Below are 17599 nucleotides of genomic sequence, written 5' to 3' on the forward strand. Positions count from 1 at the left end.
ACACGCCAAGATACCAACGGATTCTTACCTTCCTCTCTTTCTCTCCGAGTGCGTATTCCCACCCTCGCTTTGTAGACAAAAATTCATCACGGCGGGAAGACGAGTCGACGTTGAGAACAAGCGCAAAACAAGACTGAAAGGTTCAAAACAAGCTGTAAAGTTAACTTTGGAAGGCCAGCTTCTCCAGAAAAAGCACTTGATTTCTTATTCTTGTCACCTATCGCCTATTCTGTGCAACAAAAAAGGGCTTCAGTATGGAGATTTCTGTTTTCTATTACAAGCATTGAATGCCATACCATAAAAAAAAAAACTGTCATTTTTAATTTGCACCAGTGAAGTGTTTTTGAATGTCACAACCACTTTATGAATACAAATGCATTTCTCAACACATGGAATGGTGTGGAAAACAAAACTCAATTTCTTTATAAATGTTGAGGGTCAAAGAAAAGGTGAAAACAAAAGAGGCAAAGTATATTAGAGGAGGTAGATTATACCACTGAAGGCATTTACTGTGTTTATACTTTGTTTGAAGCTGTTTGGATTAAGTATACTACAGTGTGAAGGACAGAATATGCCTTAAAGACCCTTTACTTTGTGTTGAGGACATCTTCCATTAGAACTACTGTTTAAATGTACATGTATTAATATAGTAGAACTAAAAATGAATCAGTGGATTCGTCTGTGGAGTTCAGCTTTTATGAACTTTGATGACTTGTGGTGATGATTTTTGGCACTTAGCAACTATAAAACATCCTGACAGCATTGAGGGAATGGAGAACCGGAGAGTCCAACAGAGGAAGTTCATGCTTGCTGTGTTGCACCATCCGATTTTATGTGGCAGCGTGGTGTTGCAGCGGTTAGCACTGTCAGGAGGTAGAGCCCCCTGCTCCCCCTGTTCACATGTCGAGGTGTCCTTGAGCAAGACATTGAACCCCAAGTTCAGCAAACGTTCTTATGGAGGATGTTGAGGTGGATGATCAGGTGTACAAAGCGTCTTACTGCCGTGACACTGTGGATGGCTGTTCTCATCCCATTTCCTGCCAAGTCAGCGTTGGTATCTTTTAACCAGGACCGTGATTTATTCCTAACCTGAACCGATCAGCCTAATGAAACCTGAACCTTAGCACTGACCTCTCTCCCTCCGTCTCTGCCTGTCTCACTTTCCTTCTACAGCCCAGAACTGCTCAGGCCTGAGGACGTGTGCAGATTGTTTGGAGAGGGCAGAGTGCGGTTGGTGTGGTGATCCCAGTAACACCGGCAGGGGCGTTTGCATGGAGGGCTCCTACCGAGGCCCCCTGAAGCCCGCTATTGCCAGGGCTGGGCCCAGAGACCGAGACAGACTGCGAGACAGGGATATGGTGCTGGATCAGAGTCTCTGTTCATCTGATAGAGGCTACAACTGGGCCTTCATCCAATGTCCCGGTGAGTGAACCACTGTCTACGTCTATTGGCCACATTCAAGCTTTTAGGTTTTATCCTGTTTACATGTGATGCTCTGTGATAGAGCCACCCAGCTGAAGTATGAACATGTACATCTTCATTGATAAGTAATGATTAATGAGCTCACAACCCCATATATATTATATAAATATTAGAAACACCTCTCTCAAACTACAGCCTACTATATGACTATAAAGTTTCAATAAAAAAACCCGGAACATTATAATCTTCATGAAGCTTTATTGCAGTAGTTTTTGCAAGCAGCTCTTTTACTGTGTGTGTTTTTGTGTGTGTAATTCCCTCGCAGCGTGTCAGTGTAATGGTCACAGCAGGTGTGTGAACGGCAGTGTGTGCGAGCACTGTGGGAACCTGACAGCCGGGACGCACTGCCAGAGCTGCATGCCAGGTTACTATGGCGACCCCATCAACGGAGGGAAGTGCAATGGTGAGTGCAAAGGTCGCAGGGGTTCACCCAGAAACGTCCATGCAATGCAACATCTCTTTATTATTTTTGTCTTAAACTTTCAAATCACCTTGTTTTCAGTATTTTTTTCTTTTAACGTTTTATTTTTTCTTCTACTGCAACAGCCTGCCTTGTTTCAAGATAGAGACCCTCATGTTCTAAGATAAATTCTTGACACAAGTTGATAAAGTTTTGACAGTTCAGTTATAGACAGAAACAACTAAAGAGAGGTGTGTTTTGGAGGATTTCCCCCTTTTTAAGCTATATGTCGTCTTCACTTCTTGCTCTGAATTGCTTTGATAGAAATCATGAGCCCTTTCATTAAAAACTTGGCGAGCAGAAAATGCCACCAGCCGTATACAACGCTGTAATAGACACAAACAACCTGATGGGGGCAGTGTTTAAAAGCTGTGAGTGGGACTTTGGTTTCTGTTTCTGGTGACCAGCAGTGAAAAGGGAAACTTCTCGTGTAGTTTGAACAGGATTGCGGTCTGCAGACGTTGAAGGAACTGCCTCATTTCTCCTATTGCTTCCATTTTTGTGTTGTTTGTAGTGAACAGTGAGCAGAGAGGTTTGAGTCAGATATATATGGTGCTGATGTAGGCAAACGCCCACAGAGATGCACACATGCTTTATGTGCATCCATATTTTTCAGCTTGGAATCCGTCTGTCAGCACTTTTTCCATGCTTTGTTTTGCTTCATATGGAAATAATCATAGCAAAACTCATAATAGGAATTGTTAACAACAGATTATGTGTGAGTTAGATGATAGAAAGCAGACGCCACAGGAAAATGGGTGTGTGCATGTGATTTGAAGGCTCGGGGGGCTGGGTTGGGGAAGGTATATGATGCGGGCCTAGATGGGGGGGAAAACACATCAGCGGTGGGAGAGTGTAATGAATGAATGAGTGACTGCTGGAGTGTGAGTGAGGGAGGGAGATGTGGGAGGGAGGTGCAGTAACATCGCTCTCCCTGTGACAGATGTGCGTTTTGGCTTGGCGGCGGCGTGACATTAAATCGCTCTTAATCATTTTCTTATTTCCTGAGTTGACTGGTGTCTCCGTCCCTGGCGGCTTTTCGCAGCGAGCGCTGCGCTGATAGATGCACGCCTCTGGACGCCTCTGATGCACTTTCCCTTCTACTTTGTCTTTACTATATTTTTCTTTTCACTTCATCCTCTGTCTCTGTGTCTTTGTGACTTTTCCTTACGCTCACTTTAATGTCTGCTGGTCACATTTTCCCTCATGTTTCTCTTTTCGCGTGCTCCATTCTCGACACCTCTTTCATGCCTCCTTATGTATTTGTTCAGTTTATTCTCTTCTTTCCTTTTCTTTGCTTTTCTCTCATCACCTTTCCTTTCCTCACCTCTCATCTTCTTCCTTCGTCCTTCTTTCCCTTTCTTTCTTCTCTTACTTTTGCTCCCCTCCCCTCTCTCCCTCATTTTGTCAACTTTCCCTCTTTTACTTCCTCTACGCCTCTGTCATTCGCTCTTGCAGTGACTCTGTCTTACATTTTCCCCACTGTTCATCTGTCCATCCATCCCCTCATCCTTCTTTCTGTCTCCATCTCTCTCGATCATTCTTTATAAAAAGGACCACTAGATTTACCTTGGGCTAAACTGCTGGGAGGCAATGATGTGTGGCCGATTAGAGGACTGAATGATATAAAGACCGCTTCGTCCCTACCAGGGAGGGGAAAAGGCCTCGGCTCATGGGGTGATAAAGAGGATGGAAGGGTGAGAGGCAGTGGGGGAGGGAAGGGGGAGACGGAGTGAGAGAAGAGGAAACCGAGACAAAGACGAGCAGACAGAAAGGAAAAGAGATAAAAGCAAGTGGTGAGATATACAAGGTTAATATCGGTGGAAAAGGACAGTTGCCCTTGGACAGAGAGACGATGAAGGAATAGAGGAGGAGATGGAGGGATAAATAGAGAGGGAGAGATGGAGGACAGACAGAGGAGAGTGAGTCTGTCCGTTCGCCCTGTCCCTGTGACAGATGATTAACTAACCTTGTCAAATCTGGATGAAGTGTGTGTGTGTGTGTGTGTGTGTGTGTGCAGGGCATTAGTGTCCCTTTTCTCTGACTGTACCGTTCACCTTGTCCTGCACACATACGAAATCAAACGCACTCTCGCCAGCCTTCAGAGCTGCAGCTGACAACATGTTGGATGTCTGTTTTGCCTTTTAGTCCCTGAGAGGAGACCTGAAGAGGCTGACGGGAAACCTGCATGTTTTTATGCACATCCTGGGAGTCTTTGTTCTGTTGATTCCTTGTCTTGTTTTTATTACAGCGGAGAGACAGACTGATGTTTTCTGAACAGTTTTTTAATCATATTTATGATGGAAGGGTTGTGCCAGAGTGTATTTGCTTTCCTTTCAGGTAGAAACATCCACACCTGGAAGTAGTACAACCACAGTTGTGTCACTGAGTGCTTTGTGGTTTGCTTAATGGCACGTTAACAGTAGTGCTTGAGGATAAGGGGAGAGTTAAGGTGGATTTATGTGTCTTTGTCAGGGTGTTAGAGGCTGTGTGCTGAGGCTCTGTGGCTCCTCGAAAGTGCACCTCCTCAAAGATGTAATGTCAAGTGATGTGGCAGGTAGATACCTGAATCTCTGTAATCTGTGTGTTGTACTGCCTGAAAACTTGCATTGAAACATCCATGAACACACACCACCAAAAATCCAAAGCTTCAAAATTAAAGATCGTCAAGAAATCAGATTATTACTTGCTTTTGGTGAAGGGACGAGAAACTTAGTTAGTTTCTTGGCTAATAGCGACTTTCTGAAGTGCACATTTGTTTGGTCTGTATGAGTTGGTGAATAATCTGATTACCTAGCAACTGAAAGTTAACAAGGGTTTGGGAATAAATCAGAATGTCGTAGTACACACATACGTGTTCCCTGATCTCTGGCGTGATGATCCACTTCTTTTAAAAACCTTCATAAATTCAGTATCTTTCGGCTGGCGCTCAGGTTTAATGAGGTATTACCAGCTGCAGGCGGACCACTGTGCTCCTATGCGTCCCTCTGTATTGTCTTCCAGGCAAGACTTCAGCTTGTATTATTTCTTCTTCTTCTTGTTATCTTTTGCCACCCAGTGCTTCAGTGTGTAATGCTCCTCTGCCACCGGCACCTCACGTTGAACAGTTTTATTGCTTCCATAAATTTTGCATGATTCCCATCAGGAGCTCCCGCTCTCCTCCTCACTCTGATACTCTGGCCCTCTCTGCACTGCCTCACTTGTTCTCTCTGGTTGTCTATGAAGACTCTCTGTCCTGCTGGTCGTGTGATGCATAGAAACACAGCACAAGTCAAAGGTTACTGTTGGGTCTGGAGGACGTTTTGTCACTCAGCCGAGAGGTTTCATCATTTCCTACAGGTTCTGCTCAGTTCAGTGCTTGGACTTGTAGTGTTCTTCAGGCCCTCAGCTGCAGAAGGAAAGAATCAATGAATGAATGCAGTAAAAGAATAAAAAAGTTATGACTGGATGTGGTATACATACACTGAAACGGAGAGAGGAGTGCTCGATATGAATTGATTTACTTCTGTAATTCTGTAGTGAGGAGTTAATTTCAGCCGGACGGCTTTTTTCAGTGCAATCAAGTCCAGTTGGTGGACATTGTTGTGGTCATGTACTTCCACAAACCTGAAGGATACTTGAATGGCCACATTTTGAAGCACTTTCACTTAAATTTAGATGAATACCAGCTGACTTTTGGGGAGTATGGAGTATTTTGACTGCTGCAGGTCATTCGTACATGCACACAGACTGCAACCAACCTACAATTGGGGGTGCACATGTTACCTGACATACTTATTATTATTATTATTATAGGTTATTATATAGGTTTATCCTGTAGAATTTAAGAGTTGTGTGGCTTGTTGTCGACAACGAAACAAACCCGTTACTGCAGGTTCGTACATCGAGCCGTCAACTTTCACCTCAAGACTGTCCTTGCCAAAAAATCGGCAGCATTGCTCGTTTGTTCAGCCACTTAAAATGTCCTATATTTATGTTTAACTGTCAAGCAACCTGCTGTGGACAGAGACTGTCCTTTATCTGCAGCAAAGATGGAAGTTACGTGAGGCTGTTATTGCACTGCAAAACCTCTCCAGGAGGAGGTCATGGTGGTGTTTTGTTGTGAAGGGATGGCGACCTGTTTTCCACCTCCAGTATGACGTGAAAGCAACATCACATTGTTTTGGTTTGCGTTGGTACAGCAGGAAAACAATGCGATGTTGCAAAAAAAAAATCACGAGAGGTCGCTTGTCAGGAAAACGTAAAAATAGGTTGTTTTTTAGCATTTGAACCTGATGTACAGTCTCTAAGCAGCAGGAGTTCTTTGTAAATCTGTGTTCAGTGCAGGAGCCATAGAGATGTTGAGTGCTGTCTCTGCAAGGAACTGGCAACCCAGCAGCATCAACCAGAGACTGGGACAGACAGGACAGCAGGGCGTTGTACGTGTGTGTGTGTGTGTGTGTGATGGATCAGACAGAGCCAGCTGTTGTTGAGCTTTAGCAGCAGCAGAGTAGCAGAGGAGGGATGCTGCCTGCAGAGTCGCTCCATTCAGTCTTTTCTGTGGAGACGCTGCCAAATCCTCCCTCACCTGCTGTCTTATGTGTGTCCAAGTGTGTGTGTGTGTGTGTATTTGTGCTTTTAAACATGCTTGTGTGTGTTCATGTACCTGTGGAACTTCGTGAAATTGCAAACTACCCAGCATTCCTAGCGGCATCCAGTCATCTTCCCTCTGGCAGCTCTATTCCTGGCGTCTGACTGGTCAACATACAAACACATAGACAATCCAAAAGACACACACACCCACCCACCCACCCACAGAATCACACACATACAAACGGGTTCTGTAAATACGATTTTAACCGGCTTTTGAGTCCTTTTTGATCTCCAGTCAGCTGTAGCTGTGACTCACGTCGCGTCTCGAGTAAGCTGCTTTCTTTGAGACTGTGCGCTTTCAGCTCACACTGGCATTAACCAGCATACAGTGTAACTAATATAACTAGCTATTATGCTGTCATGTAGGACAAGAAGTGGTGTTGAATAAAGTAAAATTAAGTATCCTACGCCATACTTAGACTAAGGTGACAACTTACTCCACACTTTTTAGTGTTTTATCAGATAAAGTTTGTGCGCAGACAAATGAGGACCATGCAGAGAAGTGTAACATATTAATATAATATATATATATATATAGAAATATTCTCATTTAAAGGTCGACGGTTCACTGATCAGATTCTGCTGAGCAAAGGAAACTATATTGTAGAGCTCTTTGATGTCACTAAGACAATGAAAATCATTTTTTCTCTTTGTATGCTAATATACTGTGTGTGTGTGTGTGTGTTTATGTATATTTTACCACTCTTCACTTCATGTTTGGCCCCTTTGCCCTGAACCTTCCCCGTTATCCCTTCATTAAACACAGTATAAAGCTCTGTCCTCTCTCATCGAACCGTCTGTGGAACCGGACAAAGAAAAAGCTGCAGTCAGCCGCAGGTGGAAGGTGACATTGATGATGATGATGAAGATGATGGAAAAAATATTCATGTGATTGATCGTCATCTGGGGAACACGGTAGAGTTCAGTGGAGTTTAGAAAAATGTGATATTTTGAAAGCATTATAGATCGACTGTGAGAGTAATTTTGATTGGCAGCTGGTTCATTCAATGGTATAGGCTGGAGGACGTTGATGAATATGTCCTCCATCGTGTAGAAAATGCTTCACTGCTTCACACTGTGTCTCTGTGGAACACATGGCTAAAATAAGGAAGTGCCAACACTCAAAGATGTCACTCTCATACAGATGTGCACACACACATTTTCTAGCTACATAATAATCTACTGTATGGATGATTTCCATGTAGACGCAATCAACACTTCTGGTAGATGTGAACGTCTTGCATCATGTCATATTTTAGGAAATCTACTAGGGATTACAGCAGTGTTGACGTCAGGACTGTTATATTAATTCAATTGTCATGAACGCTGTCAGTACAGTGGCTTACACAATGACTCAAGGGAGGTTGGATGAGGGCCATGTTATTGAGAAGATGGTTATAAACAGGTTTCTGTAGACGATGTTCGATGTTTTTATTTTTCAAGGAGCAGATCACCAGATATGCACTTTCTGTCAGTGGCGTGTGGAATAACACACGTGGACATTTACAGTTAACACAGCTCCTGCTCACGAGGCTCTTACAGAAGTCGTAATTAACATGGTTAAAGGGTAAAAGCAGCTGGTTCATTTTGTAAACTTTCTGCTGGAGCATAGAGCAGAGGAGGTGGGGAGGAGGAGCAGTTATCATTTGTGTGTGCAGAGATTTCTGCATGGACAGATCTGCTGTTTACATTTCTAAGAAGAATTGAAGAAATCTTATGGATTGTGTTTACAAGTCTGAATTCTGTAGCTGCCCCCTTTTTATTTGTACTTCAATTAGAATTTGTTGAAATATCCACTGAGGGATATTTAGCAGTTAGCAGAAAAGGATTCATCTTGAGTTTTATAACGACAAACCCTCCGGGAATAAGACCGAGCCAACTGTAGAAACGGATAAGAGATTCAGATTGTTCTCTGATGTTTTCTCACGGACGGATTTCCTCATCTCCACCTGTCTGTGTCTGACTCATACAGTCACACAGATAGAAAGACAAACACACACTTACAGGCGGCCCAGTTCCCACCTACACACACATTCAAACACACCCTGACAACAGACATCTCTTGTATTGTGTGTGTGTGTGTGTGTGTGTACATGCAGAGGCAGTGGGGTGAGAAATTGTACTCTCTTCAGGGGGCTTGCACAAGTCATGGGAAATATGATTTATATCAAATCAGCCTTTTTTGCTAAGAGATCAGGTTTCTTTTTATTGCGGCTTATTTCTGTGTTGTCAGCAAGTGTGGGGCGTGATGTGCTCTCTCCTCCGTCCACTTCATTCATTCACTCTCTCTCTCCTTTATGACCCCCCCTGCTCCTGACACCCTTCACCTCCAGTTGCTCTCTCTCTTTCTCACTTGAATATTATGTGTCTGCAGACTGGTTGGATGAGTCACAATAAGGACCTCCATGTTACGTGAGAAAGCCTGACTGATTCATGGCCTGGTGAAAGCCAGTAACCTGCATGACGCTAAAGAAAGCTACACCCATATTAGAGGCAGATAAAGTTTCCCTCAGAGTTTTTAAGGACATTCTGTTTGATTCGATCTGTGATGAAGCTGTAAAAACCTAAAGGAAATGTGCTTCATGAGATGAGTGAGAGTTTAAGCTCTGTTATGGCAAAGATATGTCATGCTATGTATCACAGTGTGGTATGTCCATCAGTGGCTCCTTGAACATCTTAGACGTTCATAAAATACAAATACAAATTCGCCTGTTTGAAGGTAATCTTCCTAGAAATGGTCAAAAAATCATGACGTACTCCAATAAAAAAGGGTGATTTCAATCAAAGTCCATCCAATCAAACCAAATCAAATCAAAGATGGTGTTGGATTTCTTCCTCAGTCACCGACTGGAGTGCTGTTCAGCAGCATTTTTCACTTTAAGTCCATCAAATGTTGATATTTTCAGTTCAAATCGTTTCAGTCATTTTTCAAGCGAAAATGTTTGCTGGTTCCAGCTTCTTAGATGTGAGGATTTGCTGCTTTTCTTTGTCTAAGATAATAAATTAAATAATATTATATAGTATAATAATAAAGTCTTTGGGTTTTGGAGAAAGAAACAAATTGAAGGCGTCACTTTGGTCTCTGGGAAATTGTGAGGAGCATTTTTAGACAATTCTTTCACATTTTATAGACTAAACGATTAATCGTGACAATAATCAGCAGATTAATTGATAATGAAAGTAATCATTAGTTGCAGCCCTGATACATTCCCACCTGGACCATGTCTGAATAAGTAAATCAGTTTCAGCTTTATTGGCCGGTATGTGTACACACAGGAATTTGCCTCCACACAACAAGGAGAGCAAAGCTGAACAAATACAGGTAGAAGAACAGACAGGACTATTATGGACACAAGTGTTTGAAAAAATGATCAATGATCTGTGTAAGCTTTTTTTTCTTTTCCCTTGTTAAACCTTATCTAACAAACAACTTTGAGCTGGGTCAGTCCCTCCCTCCCTTTGTCTGCTTAATGAATTTCTGTTTTAGAAAGTGGACGCTACAAAGAATTTATTAAGGAGGCCTGAATGTAAGATAAATGATCAGTAGAGAACAAGAGTTAGGCCCACCGAGCCTTTGGTTGGTCTGTTTTTGGTTTCATCTTTGCTGTGGTGATTTTCCCTTCCTTTGCTTCCTGGTTATCAATCATTCTACATCTACGCCCGACGATCACTGATAAAACGGGGTTTAATCTTATTAATAGTATCTGTTAATCTGCATTACTGTGGGTTATTTTTGTGTTTTTCCTTCACCTTCTTACTATACATTTGCCCCCCATCCCTCCCAAAAGAAGAGTAGTTCATGTTTTTTTTTCTCTTCAAGTACAACTAATGTTTTCGCTTTTAATTAATGTAATCACTTGGAATATAAATGGAATCCAGAATCCTGGAGTTTTACTTCATTTGAAATACCTTGATGTGTAACTGAGCCATGACACAAGAAACACATCTAACCCTAACCCACCTCTTTTATGTGGAAGGATAAAAAGCCTGGTATTAATCAGAAAAAATCACTACCGAGAGACGGACGGGTTCTTGGAATCCAAGAAGTGTATCTGTGATATCTTGCATTTAATGCCAGATATCCCCTAATGTGGGGCTATAAAAAGGGTAGAAACAAGGTAGCTGGAATTGGCTGGAGGAGTAACTTTAAAAGGACAAGAACAAATCAATCTCATTATCATCACTGTGATATCATCCTGTTCCACCTACAAAGCTAGACGATGGTATTAAGTTCTCGAGTGATATTAAAGAAAATCATAAAGAAATAGGTATCACAAGAATGGCTTTGGCATCCTGTCCAATATGGCACAACACAACCTTCAAACTATGGAGGCAGCAACACAACATTACAGACATTTCAAAATCAATTCTCTCAAAACTTCCCAAAGAATACTTTGACTATAATTATGAGACGGATGAACAAATCAGGTCCTTAGCATCAGACAGAGGCCGACTGTCTCGGTCGGTATGAAATGTTGATTCATTCCTCCTTGAATCCCAACATTCACGCTCCGTCCCAATGGGAACAAGATCTAGGGGTTTCACTCACCTCTGCAGAGTGGGAAGGAACGTGGAGGGACCCTGCAGTAATTTCCAAGTCAGTCAGATTCAGAGTTATACTATTGAAAATCCTTCACAGAGCATATATCACTCCCTTCAGACTTAAAGAAATAGACCCAAGCTCCTCTGATCTCTGCTGGCATGGTTGTGGACAAGTGGGAACTTTGATTCATATGCCGGGACACTGCCCTGCAGTCCGAGAGTTTTTCATTCGATTTCGTTAATAATGAATGTGAATCTCTCTCCTTGTCCTGTTGTTTGCTCGTGAGGGTATAAGGCTGCACAGCTGAGGTCAAAAAAAGACAAGAAGATAGCTAAAAGAATGACTTTGTTAAATTGGACGATTTGTGAGCCAAAATGTTTCTTAATAAAAACACGTTACTTGAATATAGTAACCTTCTTGGTATGGACCGAACAGCTGATGTGAGCAGCAGTGGTGGATACAATTTTTGGAATAAATTGGGGTCATGTTTGGAAATGTGCTTCAGCATTGTGTGTTTGCAATTAATACAACTTAGTACTGAGCGATAAGTTTACAGTTACAGTACCCCCTCCTATGTTATGTATTGGTGTATAATGTGTTATTGTACCGTTCTGGACTTCGATTGTATCTTGTTTGCTAAGAAGCTACCAATATGTCCAAGAGGCACCAGGGTTTTGTGTCTGGAGTGATGTGGCTGTGTGTGAGGAGATGCTGCAGGCAGTCAGTGTGTCCAGTGGTTGTTCAATGGATAGCTAGCTAACCGATAAAAGCTTTACCAAACTACCAAACTGACGCTTTCTTATATTTATAGTTTTAAACATGAAATAAAATATCCAAAGTGCTGCAGAGACAGCGTTGGAATTTCCATCTGCAGTCTGAGTCATCATACAAACTTCCAGTCATTTTTCTGTCCCGTATCTGTCATGCATACATGTCCCACAGGCCTCCGTAGTTTCAGCTGAAAGTTGATGTGCTTTTGAATATTGTACACTTAGAACAATGACAGCGCACTGACAACGCCGATACAACTCCTCTCTGTGAACTTCATGGTGTAACACCCTGGAACAGGTCTGGTTTACAGTTTGATCAGCAGCTTCTGCACAGAATGTAAGAGGTGAAAGACAGAAAGGGAATGTGTCGCCTGTGAGGCGAGGTGTTTCACCAGTAGACGTCAGCGCAGGAATATAGCAACACATGACGTTTAAAATATAAAGATAGGGTAAAGCAAGTTGTCTGTGAGGTTTTAAAAGCATCTGCTTTTTGTTGGGATGGTGCACGGTGGGCACCACATTAAGTCGCACGGACATAAATATGGCAGAAACCCCTGATGACAAAACCCACTGAGTTAGCTACTGATGCTAGCTAGGAGAGGGGGCAGGATTTCTAAATTCTAGTGCACAACTGGAGACGAAATGTTAGAGTAGCTTCATATGTCAGCTTCCCAGCACTCATCAGAGTCTGCAGTGCAGGGAGATGCTCTGCACTGAGACGGCTCTGCTGGAAGCAGGATGTTGTTTACTGCTTAGAGGATAACCGTGGTTTCCTGTTTGTTTGAAGAGAGGAGAACATTGAATGCAGTTCTGTTTTACTGTGAGATCTGGAAGGATTTGACTTTTGTTTTGTCACCGAGTGGCAGCCCTAGAGGTTGTGTTATGTCTGTCTGTTCTTGTGTCTTAATTAAAGATTTGAGATTACAGTTGGACAATGAAAGCTGACAGCAGTCTAAGTTTCCTTGTTGTGTCGTTTGTGTGAAGCTCTCAGATGATTGTGGTATTCAGCGATCAGTGACGAGTTACCGGCAGCTTTTTAAGCCTTTAACCTGACCTCTTCATCTCTGACTCATTCTTCTGTATGTCTGTATTGGCTTTTCTCTCACACTGTCTCTGTCTCCCATTCTTAGTCTTTCTGTAAGTGGCATTGGCAAAATCTGTGTGATTTCTCCTTGCTGTGTTCTTTGTATGCTTTTGTTGACTGGCAGCTAAATCAATATTGTATGAACAGCAGGGTGACCTGAGCCTGCGCTAACACACCTGTGATTTGTCTATTATCACAAGTCTAAAAGCCTCTTTTTGTTGAGGCTCTGTTTCCTCCAGACCCTTACAGTTCAGTGTGCATCTCCGAAAAGGTTTGGTCTTTGTGACAGGTCAATGTGATGTCAAGTAATAGATTGAAATTGTATTTTGTTATTGTTGCCACCTCTGCTGTCAGCGTCTCTGTTTCTTAAGTTGAAGAACATCAATTCGACTTTCAGCCCGCTGACATTTAAATGCCCGACTGTGCAACCTTGTTTTTCTGCTACTCAGTGTGTGTGTGTGTGTGTGTGTGTGTGTTCAAAAACCTAAATATTTAAAGCAGTGTTTATATCTCATACCATTTTTGTTCTGTGTAAGCGATCAAATGAGGCCCTATTCCCCGACAGAGGAGGAGAATGGATAGAAGAGGTTGTTTTCCTCTCATTATCTGTCGGTGCCTTGGCTTTACCTTGACCTGAGCGCACCACTGTTTTATTACGGGGCCTGTCTCTGTGCCAATTGGAAAGAATAAGAACAAAGTACAAAGTCAGTTCAGCTGAAGAGGGACGCAGTGTGGATGTGAACACATACACACAAACACAAGGGTATAGAGAACGTTCTTGTTTGTCTCTACCATTAGTCACTCCATGCAGAAGTGATTTAGCGTCTAAATTACAGGCTCGGCTCCATGTGAATCATCCTGCTACATCATGCTCTGCTTTTACAAAACGATTAAAAAGATTAGACTCACCAAAAAAAGGCTCCCATCTCCGTGCCTCTAATCAAAAGCGGACTACCTACGATAAATAGCTTCCAAAAAGCCACGTTTCACTTCATGCAGTTCAAAATGTTCCAGAAGTTTTCCAGAGGGGGATTTTTCTAATGTGTGATCACATCTCAAATCTGATGTTGATAAACAGCCTATTACCATATTAGCGTATTTTTCCTTTCCCTGGTGGCACTACCAACTTCGTATTTTGACATTTGGCCTTTACGACATTTTAGTTGTGTATTTTCTGCTCATTGCCCTGCCATTACTCCTTTGGTTCGCTCTCATACATGTAGCGTAGTTGTTGGCTGTCGCAGGCAGCTGTTTTCACATATTTCCCTCAGGGGTTGGTAGAGACCAAAAATAGATCTTAAAGAGAGTGAATATTGGACTTACATTCACCATGTCAACATTGTTTTACCACAGACATGGCAACAAACGTGACCTCCTAGAACGAGTGCTGGGAAATAGTGCATCTTCACTGGTGACCTTTCTTTCCAAAAACAATTTCTTCCCAAACAGTTTTGGAAGGAAATCCATCACATTGCAGAAGTAATGATGCTTTTTATGGTTAGGTTAGGTAGAGTTCAGCCTCGCACAAGAACAGAGAAACAAGAGAAAACATTTCAATCAGGAACCTAACATCCGTTAGTGCAGAGAGGTAAAGACTCAGAGCCACAAGATGTTTTTGTGTTTCTAGAAAAATGAATGATTTGTCCTCATTCAAGGTCCCCCACTTGTCCTCAAGAAACTGTTGGGTTCTGAAAACTGTCACGTCTCTACAACCCCAAGTGGTTCTACTTTCCCCTGAAATCTTAACACTTCTGTCTCTCTCAACCTTTGTCTTTTCTTTGCAGCATGCAAGTGTAACAGCCATGCCAACGTGTGCCACATCAACACAGGGAAGTGCTTCTGTACAACTAAAGGCATCAAGGGAGACCAGTGCCAACTGTGAGTAGACTGTCATGTTACTGCAGTATGATTAAACACTACCCCCGTCTTCCTGGCCCTCGATCATTAGGCGATTCCAACTGAATAACACAAAAGATTTGTATTGATCAGAACACTAAAGACAGCAAACAACATACACAACATATAGCTAGTGCACAATAACAAATATGGCAACTCCCTCAGAGGATAATTCAGCATGACATTGAATGTGTTTTAAAAAAAAAACGTATGGACAGGCTCAAGAGTTCGTTTTTCTGTTTTGGGTTCATTTGAGTTTGGGGTTAGGGAAACAGGATTTGACTCTAAAATCAACTTTTAGTTGTCAGGGAGATAAAAAGAACGACGATGAACAAGTGTGTGTGTGTGTGTGTGTGTGTGTGTGTGTGTGTGTGTGTGTTTTCCCCTGACTGTGCCAGACTAGACCGCTGTAGCACTACAATATCCTAAATGGCTTGGCGGACCAACACACCATGGAGACAGACTGAAAATTGCTGCATCAATAAATCTAGCAGGCGAGGTTAGAAAGCAGAGACAAAGTGTGTGTTTGTGTGTGCGGTTTTCCACATACAGTATGATGAGACGACAACTCAAGCAATCGGACACATTTGATCTCTTTGTTTAAACTTTATGTTTATTTAGAGTCAAATATTGTTTCTCAGCAGTGTTACAGTTCACTTACATTACAGCTAATTGTTTATTAATGAGTTTGATTAGTTTAATACATTTTTCAGATGTTGGAAAAACTGCTGCACACATTTCTATATTATTATTGGTAGTAAAAGCAGTGTTATTGGGTGGTGGTAGGATCTCAATTACACACATTTTGTGAACAAAAGCTGAAGGATGGTGATGTAATGCTTTGCTGTGTGGATTGATTAAGTAACCTGCTTCAACTGTTTCTCTTAAGTTATACCTTATATAGATTTATTGATCCCGATGTCTTTCATTTTTAATATTAGCCATGTTGAAACTGATACAGAGCGTCACATTCAATAAAACTGATTACAAGTAGCTTGCAGATTTAAAACTATTCTGACTGCTAAAACACACACACACACACACACACACACACACACACACACACACACACACACACACACACACATGTTGAATCATACCTGCTACCAATTATGTAAATGTTGTAGCCCTTAACTTCCACCACTTATGGCCTTACGCTAACCTCAACATAACCTTGGAGTGATTCTAAACTTCAACTCATCTCCTGTCACTAACATGACTCAAGGCGAGGGCCAGCTGACCTGCCCCCCCCCGCCCCCCCCTTCGCCCTCACACTACAAGACACTCTCCACATGTTTACTGTCAACTGTAATCAGTGTGATACACAGGATGAGTAATCCTTTAAGACACTGTTGAAGACACATTCATTGGAGAAATATGAAGTGTGTGCATATTGGTATCAAAACTCAGGTAATATATTTGCCCGGTTCAAGACCTTTTAAATTGCCGTCCACCTGTTCGATTTTTGCAGCGAATCAAATCTGGTCTGGTGTTGTCGCCGCAAATGGCTGTTTCCTCGATTGGAAAAATCACTGAGCCAAAACACAACTTTGCAGGCAGGATGAAGAATGGGGACATCGTCTTCTTGTGCCAGAGAAAAATGAAACGGAAACATTGCCACGAAAATTGAGATTGTGGCAGCTATACATGTTGTTGTAAGTTTACTTATAGAACCAACCGTTAAATATTTCTTTGATCGATGTAAAAGAAACATTAAGTGCATCTAGCAACCCTGACCACAACTTCTGTGTCGGCGGGAAGCATTTGTGATCACTTCTAATCAGCCAGAGGAGAAGAACTACCTGTATGTACCGACATGTATGTCAGACTGTATAATGAAGTGAAACACAATGGCAATTAAGTCTGATTATCATGCTAGGAACATATTGTCAAATCTGGAACAATACCCAGCTGCAGTCGAGATTGGCTGCATGATGGATTGGCCGTGCTGCTCCTGCTCACTTGGCACTTGTGACCTGTTTTTTGAGCGTAATGTTTCTCTTCAGTGCGCACCAATAATTCATTATTCTGGTGGAGAGTGGAAGCAGAAATGGTGTGTTTGTGTGTGATCACTTGTGCATCACTAAGCCACTGTGCTGCAGTCGCTTCCTACCTTTGATTTGCTCCGACACGCTCCCCCCCCCCCCTCTCTTTTTGTGAATGTCTCTCTGTCACAGTGCTGTTTGTTTTGCTTGAGTCACTCTAAACTGGTGTGCCAAGTAGAGGGCCATTTCTTTGTCGTTTTGATTATGAACGAGCAATCCCCCCCCCCCCCCGGGGGTGGACGGTGAGCGCCCCCAGGTTACATCAGGTGTGTGGATGCATATTTGTGTGTGTGTGTGTGTGTGAGTGTGTATGATCTGTGCAAAGTCACAAACCCTCAGAGTCAGAAGTAATGGGGCCATTAGGTAAAGCAGGTTTATTTGTTTTGTGTGTGTGTGTGTGTGTGTGTGTGTGTGTCCTTCATGTTCATGAATATATTGTCTCTTTCTCTTGTACTGGTTTTATGCGTCTTTGTCTTTTATCTTCTGTTTCATTCATATTAATAAGAAAAGGAACCCGTTTGTCGCTTGGCTCCATCTGCATCAACCATAATCGCATCAGCACCTTCGTATTGTAGACACAGACAAATATACACACTTTGACACCCACGAGTATTATTAGTGTTTTAGTGTTTCACAACAGAAGCTGAAGTTCGAACATGAATGCTGTCTAAACCAGTGGCTCCCAAA

At 42.3% G+C, this 17599-nt stretch overlaps 1 protein-coding gene across 1 annotated transcript in view; it reads left to right on the forward strand.

Annotated features, from left to right (window-relative positions):
* Positions 1 to 17599, forward strand: part of atrnl1a (attractin-like 1a) — a 202839-nt gene that overhangs the window by 66564 nt on the left and 118676 nt on the right. Inside the window, exons 19-21 of the mRNA XM_070916476.1 lie at positions 1174 to 1422; positions 1748 to 1885; positions 14756 to 14849. Coding sequence (XP_070772577.1) covers positions 1174 to 1422; positions 1748 to 1885; positions 14756 to 14849 — 481 coding nt within the window. The remainder of the gene's footprint in view (positions 1 to 1173; positions 1423 to 1747; positions 1886 to 14755; positions 14850 to 17599) is intronic.

Source organism: Enoplosus armatus, chromosome 12 (genome assembly GCF_043641665.1).
Source record: "Enoplosus armatus isolate fEnoArm2 chromosome 12, fEnoArm2.hap1, whole genome shotgun sequence".
In the NCBI taxonomy this organism is placed as follows: Eukaryota; Metazoa; Chordata; class Actinopteri; order Centrarchiformes; family Enoplosidae; genus Enoplosus; species Enoplosus armatus.